Below are 15936 nucleotides of genomic sequence, written 5' to 3' on the forward strand. Positions count from 1 at the left end.
GTGGAGGGTGGTGTTGGGACCAGTGTTCTTTAACATTTTTGTAGGCAACGTGGACAGTGGAATCAAATGCAGCTTCAGCAAGTTTGCAGATGACACCATCTGCAAGCATTTGGAGGTAACCAGCTGCAGTGAAGTGAGCAATTTCAGTGCCTATTTCTGATGGTGGCAATGAGTTGAGAAGTCACACTTAATTGACGGTGCCTGTTTCCATTCTGACAAAGGCTGTAGTTGCAGCTGACTTCCCGAGGCTGCCATACGTGGTGGTGACGCAGCCTTGGGCTTCTGCGTTTGCATGACTCCCACCTTTCCTTTCTGTGTCTTGCAGGTCAGCTGGTGCTGGAAGCGGCCGGTATCTGAGCAGGAATGAAGGTGAGTGCAGGAGCAGCTGCTGAGGGGAGGAAGGAAGTCCATGCTAATGAGCTCTGAAGCATCTGCGGGTACAGTACCAGAATAGGCAGCAGTGATGCAGGGGGCTCCCCAGCAGGAAGCTGTCTGATCCAAATGCTTCCTGAGAGTTTGGAAGCCCAAACCCTTATGGTCTCTGTAAGGGTGGCTAATATAAAGACGTTAACCAAGATGGTGGTAAATAGTCAAAGGTTGTTAGCAAAGGAAAACTCACCAATGTCGATGTTTTGACCAGAAAGCTGAGGCAGTCTCAACTGGGGAGCAGTCACCAAGAGATGCTGCCTCAGTGGTGGTCAGCCCTTAAATGAGGTCTCAGAGGAGGTGGAGTCGAGATCCACCCCTTCTGTGAGCACAGCTCCATTACTCTCACCTGTGCTACCGCAGCTGACCCAAAACTTGCCTCAGCTGATTAATCAGAGGTTCAAGCTGTGATTTCCCATACAGTCTCTAAGCTGAAGGCAGCATCTCCTTGATCTGATGGTGGTGTGCCTGAGTGAGGGAGTGATCCAAGCTGGATGCAGAAGAGTCATCTTAATTTCTCTGCTATTTTACTTCAGATGACACCTATTGGGTGTTGGTTTCTTAAAATTTGGATCTAGGAGGTGGCCTCTTCCTTTGCTTCTGGTGAAAGCACAGTAGTGCAGCAGGAGTAGAAGACAAAGAGGTTTTCTTCGTGACAGCAACACCGATTATTTGATTCAAATGTGGAACAGTGATGAAGATGGTGAAGAACAGATACACCTCAAAGACATGCTTGATCACATAAGGAATGAGCATGTGATCCAAGACAGTCAGTGTGGCTTTAGCAGGGGAAGGCCATGCCTAACTAATCAGGTGGTCTTCTATGATGGAGTGATGGCATTTGTGGACAAAAGGAAGGAAACTGATGTCATTGACCTGGACTTGAGTGAGATCTTTGACATGGCCCTCCACCACATCCTTATCTCTAAACTGGAGGGATGTGGATTTGACAGGTGGACCACCTGGTGGATAAGGGATTGGTTGAAAGGCCACAGACAGAGGGTGGTGATTCATGGTTCTGTGTCCAGGTGAAGGCTGATAACAAGTGGTGTCATCCAGGAGTCTGTCTTGGGACCAGTGCTTTTTTACATGGTTATCAGTGACACCATCGATGCAATGGAGTGCACCCTCTGCTGTTTGCTGAGTGGTGCGGCTGATGCAGTGGAAGGAAGGGATGCCATTCAGAGGGAGCTCAACCGAGAGGTTGGCCTAGGTGAATCTAATGAGGTGGAACACAGCAAAGTGCAAGGTTTTGCACTTGGGCTGGAGGAATCCCAGGCATTTCTACAGCCTGGGAGGAGCAGTCCTTAAGAGAAGCCCCGCAGAGAAGGACCTGGGGGTCCTGGTGGATGAAAAACAGAACGTGAGCCATCAGCGTGCTCTTGCAGCTCAGAGAGCAAATGGTCCCCTGGGCTCCATCAGAAGAGGGGATGGCCAGCAGGGACAGGGAGGTGATTGATCTTCATGATCCTTGAGGTCCCTTCCAACCCGGGCCATTCTATGATTCTGTGATTACACTCGCTGTCAGAAATAACGGCAGCTGTACAGAAGCTGGATATATTTTGGGACAGTTCTTGTAACCAGCTGATTTTAAGACCTTGCCCAAGTCGTGAGTCTTAATTGCATGTCAGAAGAAAGCTGGGAAAGTGGTTATTGCTCATTCTTTCTCATTTGCTGATTCTTTCTTTAGTGTTCCTTTTCCAAAGGAGATTCTGGTGATGGAAGCAGTTGAAGAAAGAACCAAAGCAGCTCTTGCCAAGAGTGCTTGAAGTCCCTGTGGAGAGAAGCAAAGAACTTAGGCTTCCTCTGGGATGCTCCCCACCATGTCTCAGGAAGGAGACCAACTGCTGTTCCACTTTCTGCTCTGTGTGTGGAAAGGTACGTCTGTGTTTCTTCTGCTTGTTTTTTCTTTCTTTTTCTGGCTTTGAAGGAGAAGGGGTGGAGCAAGGGGAGACCCACTGGTCATTTGTTACCTCAAGAGCAGGATGGATTCTGCATTGACTGTGAAAAACCTGGGCTAGTAGCATGGGCATGTTTCAGGCTGGACTCTTCTTTTGCTGCTTGGTTTCCTTTTGGCTACAGGGAGACAGCTGTCTAAAGGTGTGTTTTCAAACCCACTCTCCAAAACCACGTTTCATTGTTGCAGGTGGTTCAGTGTGCTCTTGCAGTGCAGATGCTGTAGTTTGGTGTAGAATCTGAATGGTTTCTGTTCCTAGGGCAGGACTGGGAGGAGGTAGTGAGAAGAGAATTCAATGCCTGAGGTGTATCTTAGTGAGAAATGTTGGCATGAGGTGCTGAAAGTCTTGAGCTGTCAAAGGCCAGTGAGGCTCAGACTCCTTAACCTGCTGGAGCAGGGTGGAAGCAAGGAGTGGGCACTGCCGTCCCACAGGCTGCACTTGGTTCTGGTCTGCCAGGTCTGTGCTGGCCTGGATTTCTTCTGAGAAGTTTGTTGGAGCTGCTTGGAGTAGTGAAGGGTGGGGAAGAAGTGCTGCTCAAGAGCTAAGGCTCCGCTTGATCATTTTGGATGGATTTAACCATGGTATCTGAAGACATAGTTTCCATCAGAATGATCCCAGCATTGTGCAAGTGTCTCAGCTGAAGCCCCTGAGCAGATGTGTGAGAGCACCCTCCTACTCCAGCTGAGCCATAGGAAAGCTGACTGTGCCCAGTAATTACAGCTTCTGCAGATTGAATGTGCTTCCAAGTGTTTTCCTTAGTGATCAATCATGTCCCAGCACTGTGATATTCCATCTCTGGCACAATCTGGAGCATCTCTGCAATCCTTGGGTGCCCATTCCCACCAGCATTTCTTCCTTTCTCTCTTTAGAATCAGTGTGGTGCAGTTCCCTGTGTTTGTGAGCAGCAGCCAGCAGGCTGCAAGAGATCCAATGGCAGCTTTCAGCACACAGAGGGATGTGATGGGGACAGACTGTACTTACCGCCATGCAGAAGGGAGTTTTTACTGTCCTCTATCAAGAAGTATGAAAGAATAGAGTTTGAATGTTACTTGTGAGCAGGTGCTGTGCTGTAGGGGATGTCAGGTAACCATTAATTTGGGGGTGCAGGAAGGAGCAGTGAAAGTGATGTATTAGTTTGTGTTTTGACTGTTGGAGTGCAGTTCCATTTTTGGGAGCAAAACTATGGGCTAAGATGGAAAACAGAAGGGAGAAGGCTGATACCTGGATCGTGGGCTGAGCTTTGGTGACTGCAGCCATTTGCAGTCGAAGTTTTGCACAGTGGGGCTCAGAATGGGAGCTGATGATGAATGGGAGCTGCTCAAGGGACAGACTTCCACGTACAAGTTCCAGTGCCTCAATGACTTTCTTGTAGCGAGGAGCCCAAAACTGAACATAAGACTTGAGGCGCAGCCTCCCCAGTGTTGAGTCCAAAGGGATGATTACCTCTCTGCTCCTGCTGGCCACACTATTTCTGATACAGGCCAGGATGCCGTTGGCCTTCTTGGCCACCTGGGCACACTGTTGGCTCATGTTCAGCATCAACCAACAGCCCCAGGTCCATTTCCTCTGCACAGTCCTGCAGCCACTCAGCCCCAGGCCTATAGCGCTGCATTAGGTTATTGTGGCCAAAGTGCAGGACCTGGCATTTGGCCTCACTGAACCTCATCCCATTCACCTCAGCCCAGTGAGGTTGATCCAGCTTATCTAGATCCCTCTGAAGGGGCCTCCCTTCCCTCAGGCAGGTTGACACCAGCTCCCAGACAAAAGACAAAAAGAGAAGAAAGCAGAAATGAAGAAGGCTTCTCTGAGAGCTGCCCCTGCACCTGCAGAGGTGAGTCCTTGTTATGGACAGACACAGCTCTTGTTGTCAGGGCCTCCATCTGTCAGACATGAATGAGACTGTAAAATCCTGAGGGAAGTGGCGTCCTGTTTCTGCACTTGCTTTGTTTCTTTGCAGTGTTTGAAGTGTTACACAAAATGAAGGATAAATCTCTAAAGCAGGTGGTCGGGATGCTGGCATGATGATGTTACTTATGTAATGAGTGCTATTATTTTGTAGTATGTTAATAGTTTGCTAATAAACAAAAAACAAGGGGGGGTTGGAGGGGTCGGTAACAGAGGAAGGGGTTCTGGTAACAGAGGATGCTGAGAAGGCGGAAATACTGTATGCTTTCTTTGCTTCTGTCTTTAGTGAAAAGGCATTCCCTGAGGAATCCCAGAACCTGGAGGTTAATGAGAGAGTCTGAGGAATGGGAGATTTCCCTTTAGTCAGGGAAGAGGTGGTCCGTGAGTGCCTAGGAAACATTAAGGTCCATAAATCCATGGGACCTGATGGGGTGCATCCACAGGTGCTGAGAGAGCTGGTGGAGGTCATTGCTGAGCCGCTCTCTGTAGTCATTCAGAGGCCTTGGAAACTGGGGAGGTGTCTGAAGACTGGAGGACGGCCAGTGTCACTCCGGTCTTTAAAAAATGGCAAGAAGGAGGACCCAGGTAACTATAGGCCAGTCAGCCTCACCTTTATCCCAGGGAAGGTGATGGAACAGCTTGTGCTGGATGCCATCTCCAGAGAACTGGGAGTAAAGCAGGTTATCAGGAGTACTCAGCATGGGTTCACCAAGGGGAGGTCGTGCTTGACCAACCTGGTGGCCTTTTATGAAGATGTCACTGGCTGGGTGGATAGGGGGAGAGTGGCAGATGTAGTCTACCTTGATTTCAGAAAGGCTTTTGATATTGTCCCCCATGACATCCTTATAACAAAGCTGAGGAAGCATGGAATAGATGAGTGTACAGTGAATTGGGTCAAGAACTGTCTGACTGGCAGAGTGCAGAGGGTTGTCGTTGGCAGTGCTGAGAGGGGATTTGATCCAGGTTTATAAATACCTGAGGTGTGGGGGCCATAGTGGCACGGCTGGTCTCTTTTCAGTAGTGTGTGGGGACAGGACTAGGGGTAATGGGGTGAAACTTGTGCATAGGAAGTTCCACATGAATGTGCACTATAACTTCTTTATGGTGAGGGTGACGGAGCACTGGAACAGGCTGCCCAGGGAGGTGGTGGAGTCTCCTTCTCTGGAGATATTCAAGACCCGCCTGAACACCTACCTGTGCAACGTGGTGTAGGGAGCCTGCATTGGCACGGGGGTTGGACTCGATGATCTCTAGAGGTCCCTTCCAACCCCTACAATTCCCTGATTCTGTTGGAATGTGGGAATTCAAGAAAGAATATTCTGAGCAAAAGCTGTGGAGTGAGATAAATGGCATGAGAAAGCAAAGCTGATAACCAAGGAGGGCTCCAGAAGAGAAAACGAAGTCCAATAGGGCATATTTAGAGACCCTTGATGTCACTGAGGAGTACTAGGGTGCTCTGGAATGTCTCTTGGGCTCCCTACAGCACACATACTTGCTCTGGGGCATGTCTGGATGTCTGTAGAGCTAATTGCGGGGCCCTGAGAGACCTCTGGGGCACATTAGGTGGCACTGGCTTCCATGTAAGTGTTCCCAGGTTCCCAGAAGTCAACAGGGAAGCCTTTGGAGACCCCTTGGGAAGACTCAGTGGGGCCCTAGAGTGATGTAGCAGCTTGTGTTGGTTGCATCTGCTTGGCAGGGAAGCGATTTCCCTGGTGGGAGCTGACTGACTGGGAGGTGATTTCCATGGTTTAATTAATTACCTGGATTATAATTAAATAACACTGTTCAGCGTTCAATCAAGATTATATTTTTCCAAAGTACTTCAGTCGTGCATCTGTAGCAACTTTGCTAAAATATATCAAGTTTATTCAAAATTCCAGTGATGCTCCTAAAGCACTTGAAGTGCATTTGAGGGGGGGAGTGACAAAACAGCTCTGAGAGAATCATCATCAAATCAGAACATTGGAACGGTAACTAATAGCAGAGATTCTGAAAAGAATATTTAAATTTTCAAATTACATTTTTCTGAAGTTGTATTTCACCAAGTTTCATCAATGTGCACACTGAAAAGCTGACTTGCTATGTTTATTTTTATAAAAAATCATGTGTTACAATTGAGAAAAGAAGGTATAGCATGGAACATTCTCCAAGTAAAGTGCAAAAAACATTTCTTCACAGTTCCAATTAATGTCTTATGTTTTGTTCAGACTCACTAAATGATGTATTTCAGGGTACATCACATGGGAATATAAGAAGACTATTCAGAACAGGAGCTGCAGAGCAAGATGAACGGCATGAGAAGGTAAGGCCGGGAACCAAGGACACAGCTTTTGTGTCACTCAGCCACCTGTGGCAGAGGTCAGGATTTCAGCAGGGATTTCTGCAGACGTTCCTTGAACACCCCCAGGGTGGGTGACTCCACCACCTCCCTGGGCAGTCCATTCCAGTGCCTGGCCACCCTTTATGAAGTAATATTTCCTAATGTCCAGCCTGAACCTCTCCTGCCGCAGCTTGAAACCATTCCCTCTAGTTCTATCAATAATGACACGAGAGAAGAGGCCGACCTCCAGCTCAATGCAACCTCCCTTCAGGAAGTTATAGAGAGCAATGAGGTCTCCCCTGAGCCACCTCTTCTCCAGGCTGGACATTCCCATCTCCTGCAGCCTCTCCTCATATGGCCTCATTGTGCTCCAGACCCCTCACCAGCTTTGTTGTCCTTCTTTGAACACGTTCCAATGCCTCAGTGTCTTTTTTGCAGTGAGGGGCCACAAACTGGAAACAGAATTCGAGTTGTGGCCTCACCAGTGCTGGGTACAGGGGGACAGTCACCTCTCTGCTCCTGCTGGCGTCACTGTTTCTGATGCAAAATGTAGGTAAGTGTCACATGTGTGACATCCTTTTTGATAGAGTTCTGTGACTGGAGTTCAATGGATTTGAGAGCTGACTTGAAGCCTGTGGGCATCACCCAGGAGTTGGGGTGAGAGGATGAGGCGTAGGAACAGGAACCTCTTTGGTCGTTATTAACTCCCAACTTTTTTGTCAGGAATCTCTGTGTGTTTCTTTATCATGTAAAGAACAGAGTCATTGTGCAGCTTATGAATGAATTGATTCACGCCTGCTGATTGGTGCTGTTCTCTACAGGGAGCTGCAATGGAAATGGACACTTGTGGTCCACTGTCCAGCCCCCTCCCGTGTTGGATTTTCTGGGCTTTGAGACACGTCTTCCAGATGCACTTTGTGTTATTTCTGATGTGTTGACCTGTTGAGCTCCAGCCCCAAATGAGGATTCAAGTACTACCACCGCAGTCCATTGGGACTGTAGTATTTCTTGCTAAACAGAATTCGTGTGCACCCTTGACTTTTGTCTGCACAAAGGATCTTGTAATCATCTCTGTCTGTGTTTCTTTTAGACCCAGAGATGGAGCAGAGTGGAACACAGACTTGGGTGGATCTTCATTCAGGAGCAGGGACACGTCATGCTCATCTGAGGTGTCTGGCTGACAGCAAGAGCAGAGAGGTAAGTTTCATAGGGTCGCGTGCCCATTTTATTTTATTTTTAATTCATGATGCATAGAGGCGTTCCCCAGACAAAGTGAGCATTTCTCAACTGGACTTTCTAGAAATGAGCTAGGCAGTGAAAATGGGTTTGAAGCATTCCTAAGAGCCCCGCAAGAGAATGCTGAGAGTTAATCTGGCACCCTCCTTTGGAAACGTCCGTTGTCTGTCAGCTCTTCAGCTGTGCCCTAACACCTCCCATTGCGCTGCCACACCAGGATAGAATTCCAAGCCCACACTGAGTCCTGGAATGTTGTGGTGCCGTGTTGGAATCAGATGTGACCACGTGGTCTTGGCTCCCCGCCTTGTGGGGGGTCATGGTGGACCAGGCTGTTGGCCGTTGGTGATGTCATAAGCGGCTGGAATGAGGGGAGGAGCGGTGCGTTCTGTGTTCCTTTGTGGGTGAGCTAGTGGTCGGAGTGGTTGGTTGTCTTGTGTTCTTGTGCCTTTTGTGCCGTTAGTTAGTTAGTGTTGTTAGTTAGTTAGTGTTGTTAGTTAGTTAGTATTGTTAGTTAGTTAGTGTTGTTAGTTAGTTAGTATTGTTAGTTAGTTAGTGTTGTTAGTTAGTGTTGTTAGTTAGTGTCGTTAGTTAGTTAGAGTCGTTAGTTAGTGCCGTTAGTTAGTTAGTTAGTTAGTTAGTTAGTTAGTTAGTTAGTTAGTTAGTGACTTTATTGCCTTTTTCTTCACACCGTCGTGTGCAGCAGCTTGTAGGTAAGCTGAGCTGGTGTGGGATGGATGGGTGGGCAGTGAGGTGTTGAGAACTGCTGGCTGTCGGAGCTCACAGCACCGTATTGCTTACTCTTGACCATCAGACGTAATTTTCCCCTGGTACACACGTTCCAAAGGGGGTATCAGTAAAGTTGGCACCTGTCCCGTGCTTCTTCCATTGTCTTTGCTCAGTAGTGGAAGCATTGTAAAGTTGCTGGGCGGACAGGCATCACGTAGCCTGAGACTCAGCATGTCTTGCAGCAAGTGGGTGGGAAGGTTGTGCTGTGTGTGTTATTCCATGGCTGTCTTAGCCCTGCTCACTGACCTGCTCTTTCTCTCTCCTCTCCTCACCCTCCGCCCACTGCCTCGGTGCAGCTTTTGCTCTCATTCCATCCGAGCAAAGCGACAAGGAACTGCTGCAGATAGCTTGAGGTGATCTCACTGCCAGGTACGTGCCATGATTTGTCCCCCCACATGGTTTTGCCGCAGGGTATGCGCGGGTAGCTCTGAAGAAGTCTGTCCATACTGTGCTGTGTGAATAGAGAAAACAGAAGTGTGTTTCTGCTCTGTTCCAGAGTCTTCACACTTGCTGTGATGGGCGTCGCGTGCAGTGGGATCAGCCGTGAGCCTGAGGTGGCGGCGACGGAGGTACAGTATGAAGCTCTGTCTGGTCTTTGTTCCCTGTGTTGAGCCATTAGAAGGAGCTGCAGATGTACTCTCCTGCAGGAAAGAATGGGCCAAAAAGGGCCTGGCCAGCTGTCTGCGCCAGTGCCATTGCTGATTAGTCTGGGTAGAGAGAGATGCATCTTTGCATGGCCTGGCAATGCACGCCAAAAAGGGAAATAACTGTGATGAGACGTGCAGCTCCTTCTGAAGTGCTCCTGATAAGGACGGAGCGCATTTGCTGCAGCTTTCTCTGCAGATGTGCTCCTCACCTTGAAATCCTCCTGGTTTGTCCTCAGCTCCTGACCACGGTCTGTGCTTTGTTTTGCAGGCTGATAACATGCGGAAGCCGCAGCTGGTACGTGCTATGTCATCTTTAAACGTACCAGCGATTGCGGCGGCCCATGTTATTAGGAGCCACGTCGCCCAGGGGCCAGATGAGCTCTCCCTTGAGGTAAGCAGTTCCAGGCGTTCCTTGTTGTCATACATGGGAGAGTAGTGTAGGGTGTGAACGCCTCAGGAATAGTCTCAGACACCTTCAGAATATCTCCCTTGCTGTCAAGCTTGAGGATATTCTGCAGCACAGAATTAGGCAGTTATTTGAGCTGTGATTTCCTGCCAGCTGTGCTGAAGCTGGGATTGATGTTTCAATCTCTTGCAGGTTGGAGACATGGTGAGCATTATTGCAATGCCACCAAAGGAGCTGAGCCCCTGGTGGAGAGGCAAGCGTGGCTTTGAGGTAGGCACATGTTTGTGACTAGAGAGCACAACTTGAGTAGAGTCGGGAATCTCAGGTTGGAGCTGCTCTGCCTGCACAGGATGGCTGCTGGATGCAAACAGTTGCCCTGTGTTGGTGTCAGAGGACCTTCCCTTTGGCTCTGGGCTTGCGCTAATGCCCACCTGTCTTTTTGATTTTATTACAGGTTGGGCTTTTCCCTGGTGAGTGCGTGGAACTCATCAGTGGAAAAGTTCCCGATTCCCTAATCAACTCATTGCCAGAGCCAGGTACGTATGTTACATTTGATAAGTGGGTTAGTAAAATGGGATCAAAATGTGGGTTTCAGGGGATTTGTTAATACCCAAGTACAGCAATCTCAGCAAGAGGACTGCATTAAGCTCCTTGGGCACCTCCAGGGATAGGGAAAATATGTTCTTGCGCGTCCTTGTTGGGAATGCTCTTCCCGATGTTACATGCTTTGTCGAGTGCATTATGTTTGGCCTCGTCCAACCGAGCCAAGCCTGAAATTGAAATGAAGTGGTTTCTTTGATTTGTTGTGCAGTGCCAAGGAGACGGGGCAAGTTCCTCCCCTTCCTTCGCTCCCTGGTGAAGGCCCGTCCCAGGAGAGCGACGGAGCCGGAGCCGAAGAAGGAAGGGGTGTTTGGCTGTGACCTGGGGGAGCACCTTCTGCGCTCTGGCCGTGATGGTAAGGAACAGCCCATTCCTGAGATCTTGCTCCATTGGGCAAGTTGAGCTAACCGCTGGCTCTTGTTCTGTAGTCCCCCAGGTCCTGCAGAGCTGTGCTCAGTTCATAGAGCATCATGGCGTGGTGCGGGGGATATACCGCCTCTCTGGCGTCATGTCTAAGATCCAGCAACTACGGTAAGAGTGCTGCGACTGACACAACTGTCAGTAGGGGCACGTGCCATGCTGCGGGCGTTCAGAGGAACCCCTTCCTTTTCTTGACCGTATTTTCTGTGGCTTTGGACTTGTTTTCGTCTTTCTCAAAGCCCTCTACCCAATTCTGTGTCTTTCTCTGCAGCCATGAATTCGATACGGAGCAGGTGCCAGAGCTCAGCGTCCAAGACATTCACAGCGTGAGCTCCCTGTGTAAGATGTATTTCAGGGAGCTCCCGAACCCGCTGCTGACTGACCAGCTGTATGACAAGTTCTTGGTAAGCACAGGGCAATGTCTTGGAAATGATACATACCTGTTCCCTGGGAATCCTGGCCAGTGGTTGCAGCAGTGCCCCAGCTCTGAGGTCTTCTTTCTGTTAGCCCCATAAGGCATGTCTTTGCCACATCCTGCCTCTCACTGATGGCACTTGTGGTGGTGCCGAGAGGTGCTTATTTAAGCTATTCACAATGGTTGTGAGAATTCCCTTTCCTTTGCTGTTCCCCAGCTATTGGTAGAATGGGGTTAATAGCAAAGTGGACTTGGAGAGGAATGCCTGCTGCGAGGAGCTACACTGAGCAATCAGGCAGTAAAGCCCCCAGAGCTTGCACTACTTGGCCTTGATGGCACAGGCTGCGTGCTGCTGTGTTCCCCTGATGCCTCTTGGAAGGCATCGAGTCTGCCTCGGTGCTGACCACCAGCGCGCTGTCCCCATAATTCCCAAACCTGTGGCAGCTCTCCAGCCTGACTGGTGTCTGAATCCCTTCCTGCCTTTTTCCAGGACGCTGCCGGTGCTGCAGAGGAGGAGCGCGTGCAGAGAATGAAAGATGCCATCCAGCAGCTGCCCGCTCCTCACTACAGGTCAGTGCTGCGCTCGGTCTGCTGAGCTCAGCCCTGCTGCCTTTCAGAGGGCGATGATGCGATTCCAGGTGTTGTCTCACACCTGCAACATCATGCCTGTGCACGCTGCAGCGGCTGAAGGCTGCATTGGGTCAATTGATTGGGTCAGTTCCTTGGCACGGGGGCACGGTTGGTGCAGCCGATGGCTGCGGCTGTGCTTTGTGGGGCTTGGTGCTGCAGCGTGGTGGCACGGGGAACGTTTTATCTACTTCATATTCAGGGTGGTAGCAATGACAACAACCAGCATGAAGTGATGTTTGTTTTGTGCACTGCAACACGGCTTGCTTTTTGGTGCTGAACATGTGCCTCTCTTGTTTTCCAGGACGCTGCAGTACTTGATGACACACCTGGAATCTCTGGCCAGGAACTGCTCCGTGACCAACATGGATGCTAAGAACTTAGCAATTGTGTGGGCTCCAAACCTCTTAAGGTAAACTTCTTTCTCCATTTCAACATGATGCTTAGTTCTGCTCTCCCCCAACCCCAGGGGACAGTTTCTACTCACTTGTTTATCTGGGATCAGCCAGGAGAATTTCGTCAGTGGCATTGCTGATTGCCCACTGTGGAAGTCTCCGGAGCTCAACTTGACAGTTTTTCTCTGCAAAAGCTCAGACATGGGGAAATGACTTTGGGGAAATGACTTATATGATCTGCCTTTTCTTCAGATCCCAGCAGAGCCCGTCTGCCTGCGCCAGTGAAGCTGCCTGTAAGGAGCTGCAGACACAGTCGACTGTAGTCGAGTTCATCATCAGCCACGCAGATGTCCTCTTCTGCTCCACACCAGCTGTGGGAGAGGGTGAGTGTCTTCCCGCATTAGCTTAATCTGACACTTTGATGTAATCCAGGCCTTCTCCAAGACCTTTGCAAATGCTTTTGCTGTCGAGGAGACAGCAGACTTCTGGGGTTAGATTAGAATATGGCGCCCCATTTCTGGATCCTGAGAGTGTCCAAACCCAAACCTTACATGGAGAAAACTGTCACTGCTGTTAAGATGTTTTGTAAGGAGGTGAAGCTTGATTGAAATGTGGCAACAAAGATTTCTGAGATTCCTGCCCCCTAGTGTTTCTAGGCATTTTTGTTTGCCTGTTATGATACAGAGAGCTGCTCTTAATTATGACTGTGTCCTCTGCCACATGCATACCTGTGAGCACAGAGTTATTTTGATCTCCTCTTCTTTGAGTCGCTTGGATATGCAAGTCTGAGAGAAATGCAGAACTGGGATGGCAGTGCTGTTGCTTTCGGATCCTCAATCTTACCTGTGGTTTTCTCTTGCAGGGCACAGTTCTCTGGATCGACCCAAGTCTGTGTGGGTGTCTCCTCCACCCACAAAGCTGCTCACACTGCAGGAGGCACAGGCTCAGAGAAGCAGCCAGAGCAGCTCTCCTGCAGTGACACAGAGCAGCAACGTCGAGGTGGAGGAGGACCCCACAGCTGCTCAAGGGAGATTCCACACCATCATTGATTTTCCATCTGAAAGGTAAAAAGGACTTCCCTTTCCAGCCCCTGTTTTGATTGGTTGGGTGGGTCTTATTGGTTTATTTTTAGTCCATTATAAGTGAGCCTGCCAGCTCCTGTCCTGTCTGGCTGTGGAGACTTTGCTCATGTGCTCCGCATCTTGCTCGACATGGTTGAGAGGAATTTAGCTAGCAGGACGTCAGGACTGAGCAGATTTCAGCAGAAAGCAGGCAGTGCCAGGAGGAGGGAACTATAGGGGCAACAAACGGGCAACAATTGGCAAGGGCTCGGAGCAGCTCTTTCTTCAACCTGCACAACAACTGACAGCATGCTCTGTTTTCTCACCAGACCGAGGGTTCCCAGCAAGACAAAGGAGTCACCAGCTGGCAGTTGGTGTTCATGCTTTTGCCTGCGCAGACCATCCACTGTGGCTGAACACCAACTGCAGAGCAGTGCCAGGGAGACCTCCGAAGCCGAAGTCGTGGTCCTGGCAGGTAAGGGTGCAAATCCAACTTTCAAAACACTGCTTGTCAGCAACACAGGTAGAATTCATGCTTTCACTGGGCTTGTACCTTTTTCTGGCGTTCAAGCCCATGCCTGACATCTTCAGTTGACCCCTGTCTTTCCCAAATGAGTCTCTTGTCAACACAAGAGCTGGACCTGCACGAGGATCACTTTCAAGACAGTGACACTGTTGCCAGAAGCCTATTTGCTTCTGCCCACCACCACTACATAGCCAAATGTCAAGAACCTGTTTCATGATTCATCTTGTGAACGTTCGACACTAACCGTGTGCATCTACTCCTTCCTAGGTGACTCCAGCCCTTGTGTAACCCCAAGACACAGCGCATATGATGATGCAGCATCCTGTGCTTCCATCAATATAGAGCTCATGGGAAGCACAGGATGCTGCAGTTCAAAGGACAACATTGCATGTGAGTGCAGCAATAGAGAGAAGAATGTCCTCCACGTTCAAGCCATAATTAATGCAATCCCTGATGAAGCTCCTGACCTGAGCCTGCCAGACTCTACAGGCACTAGCCTAAATTGTAACCCAGTGGCCTTCGAGGACAGACTAGCACAAGCACAGCCCGAATGCCCTGACAGCAGCAATACCATGCAGGCTCAGGTCAGCATCACCGACGAGAAGCCGAGCATCTCGGAGGAGGGCGTAGAATCAGGCCACCAGTCCCAGGCTCCTGGTAACAGCACGGGCTCTGAGCAGCTCTCATGAGACATAAGAGGATGAGTCCCACTGTTCCAGCAGACCTCACACGCCCTCCTTTGTCCCATTGAATAAAGGCACACTCGTGCTCAATCAACACTTTGGCTGCATTCCGAGTCTTCATTCACAGAGATTGGGATGAGTGCAAGAAACATCAAGGCAGCTCAGCTTACAACGCTCTGGCTGTGGGGTGTGTGTGGCCGAGCTCTGGGTGTGTTCCCAATTTCCCTGACAGCACCTGTGAGCTGTCCCTGCAGATCATCTCCAGCCCTGCCATCATCGCGCTGCGGCAGGAGGAGCTCACCCTGACCAACATCAGGCAGTGCTGCCTGCCTCTCTCACTCTCTAGACCAAGTGTAACTACACTGTCGTGGAGACAAATGCTTTCTGTCACATCCTCCATTCCCTGCAGACATTCACTGGTAGGCGGCTCTTGCAGAAGAAGATTCAAGCAGCAGAACCTTTTGCTCAGCTACAGCACACGAATGCTACAAAAGCAGGAACAACCCTCAAGCTCTGGGTCTGTTTGTCTTGCAAAGGCATGAACCGACTGCGTTTGATGGTACCCCCCATCCTTGATTTCCTTCCCTGCTTCTTGTCTGATGGCACTGCTGAGCCAGGAACAAGCTGCCCAGTGTGGCAGAGCATGGTGCAGAGCTGTGCTGGGACCTCCTCCCCTTCCTCTGCTGCAGATCAGTGCCCCACACGTGCCATCGGGATGCTCTGGCACGGGATGTGCCTCCAACCCAAAGCTCCTTCCCACCTCCCAAGGAAAAGCAAAGCAACCCAAGCATCTCCAGCAAAGCTGCCCAGCAGACAGCAGGGAATGCAAACAGCTTCTGGCTGCTCCCCTGCACTCCTGTCCTAAGTAAGAGACCCCACGAGGAATGGCTGGGAAATCAGTGCATGACACGAGAGTGTGCACAGCACTGCGCAAAGCAGTGAGGTTCCACAAGTTTGTGTGTGTGTGTATCTCTGCTGTTAAGAAAGCATGGGAAGACTGCTTTACTGATTCCAAGAGAATTACCTATCCTCAAATGATTTTTCCTGGCCAAAGTTAGAGCCTCTCACAGGTAATCGAGACCAACAGGCTGTTGTTGCACAATCAACAGGCACAATCTAGATGATCAGCTGAGGAAAATAAAGCATCATGTCAAGGGAACTAGATAAGTGAGCAGCTTGAGATCTGCACATTTATGGGATACTCGTGGTCTTAGACAATATTTGCTTAGTGAGGTCACACAGAATGAAAAAAAAAAATCTAATGAATGAAAACATACACAGGAGAAGAAGCCTCTGAGGCTTCTGAAGTGTTATGACCAGGAGACATAAACTCTGTTAAAGCAAACATTTCTCTCTCTTTTTTGTGTTCTTCCAGGGAGGCCTTGATTACCGCCTGAACACATGCTGTGGAAGCCCAGCTTATGCAGCACCAGAGCTAATCCAGGGCAAAGCGTCTATTGGCTCAGAGGGATGTAGAGCAGTGTTTGTTTTCCCCTCTTTCCCTTCCCTCTGCACAGAGCATTTC

The 15936-nt window shown here is 49.6% G+C and overlaps 1 protein-coding gene across 1 annotated transcript; it reads left to right on the top strand.

Annotated features, from left to right (window-relative positions):
- Positions 1-8221: 8221 nt before the first annotated feature.
- Positions 8222-14507, top strand: LOC146753404 (rho GTPase-activating protein 32-like). Its single transcript, XM_085530487.1, has 14 exons — positions 8222-9000; positions 9128-9200; positions 9547-9669; positions 9877-9954; positions 10139-10220; positions 10496-10639; positions 10713-10815; positions 10976-11108; positions 11610-11689; positions 12051-12158; positions 12394-12524; positions 13004-13205; positions 13532-13677; positions 13996-14507. Exons 2-14 carry the CDS (start codon positions 9147-9149, stop codon positions 14415-14417), a joined length of 1806 nt encoding a protein of 601 aa, XP_085386613.1. The 5' UTR covers positions 8222-9000; positions 9128-9146; the 3' UTR covers positions 14418-14507.
- Positions 14508-15936: the final 1429 nt, after the last annotated feature.

The sequence above is a fragment of the Coturnix japonica genome, chromosome Z, assembly GCF_054131305.1.
Source record: "Coturnix japonica strain WE chromosome Z, WE-NBRP24, whole genome shotgun sequence".
Classification (NCBI taxonomy): domain Eukaryota; kingdom Metazoa; phylum Chordata; class Aves; order Galliformes; family Phasianidae; genus Coturnix; species Coturnix japonica.

Bases quoted from the DNA above. Each gene is read 5' to 3' on its own strand.
- LOC146753404 (XM_085530487.1), top strand. From the start codon at position 9,147: ATGGGCGTCGCGTGCAGTGGGATCAGCCGTGAGCCTGAGGTGGCGGCG. The intron at 11,109-11,609 runs GTAAGCACAGGG...GCCTTTTTCCAG, and splicing joins AGCTGTATGACAAGTTCTTG to GACGCTGCCGGTGCTGCAGA. The intron at 13,206-13,531 runs GTAAAAAGGACT...TTTTCTCACCAG, and splicing joins ATTGATTTTCCATCTGAAAG to ACCGAGGGTTCCCAGCAAGA.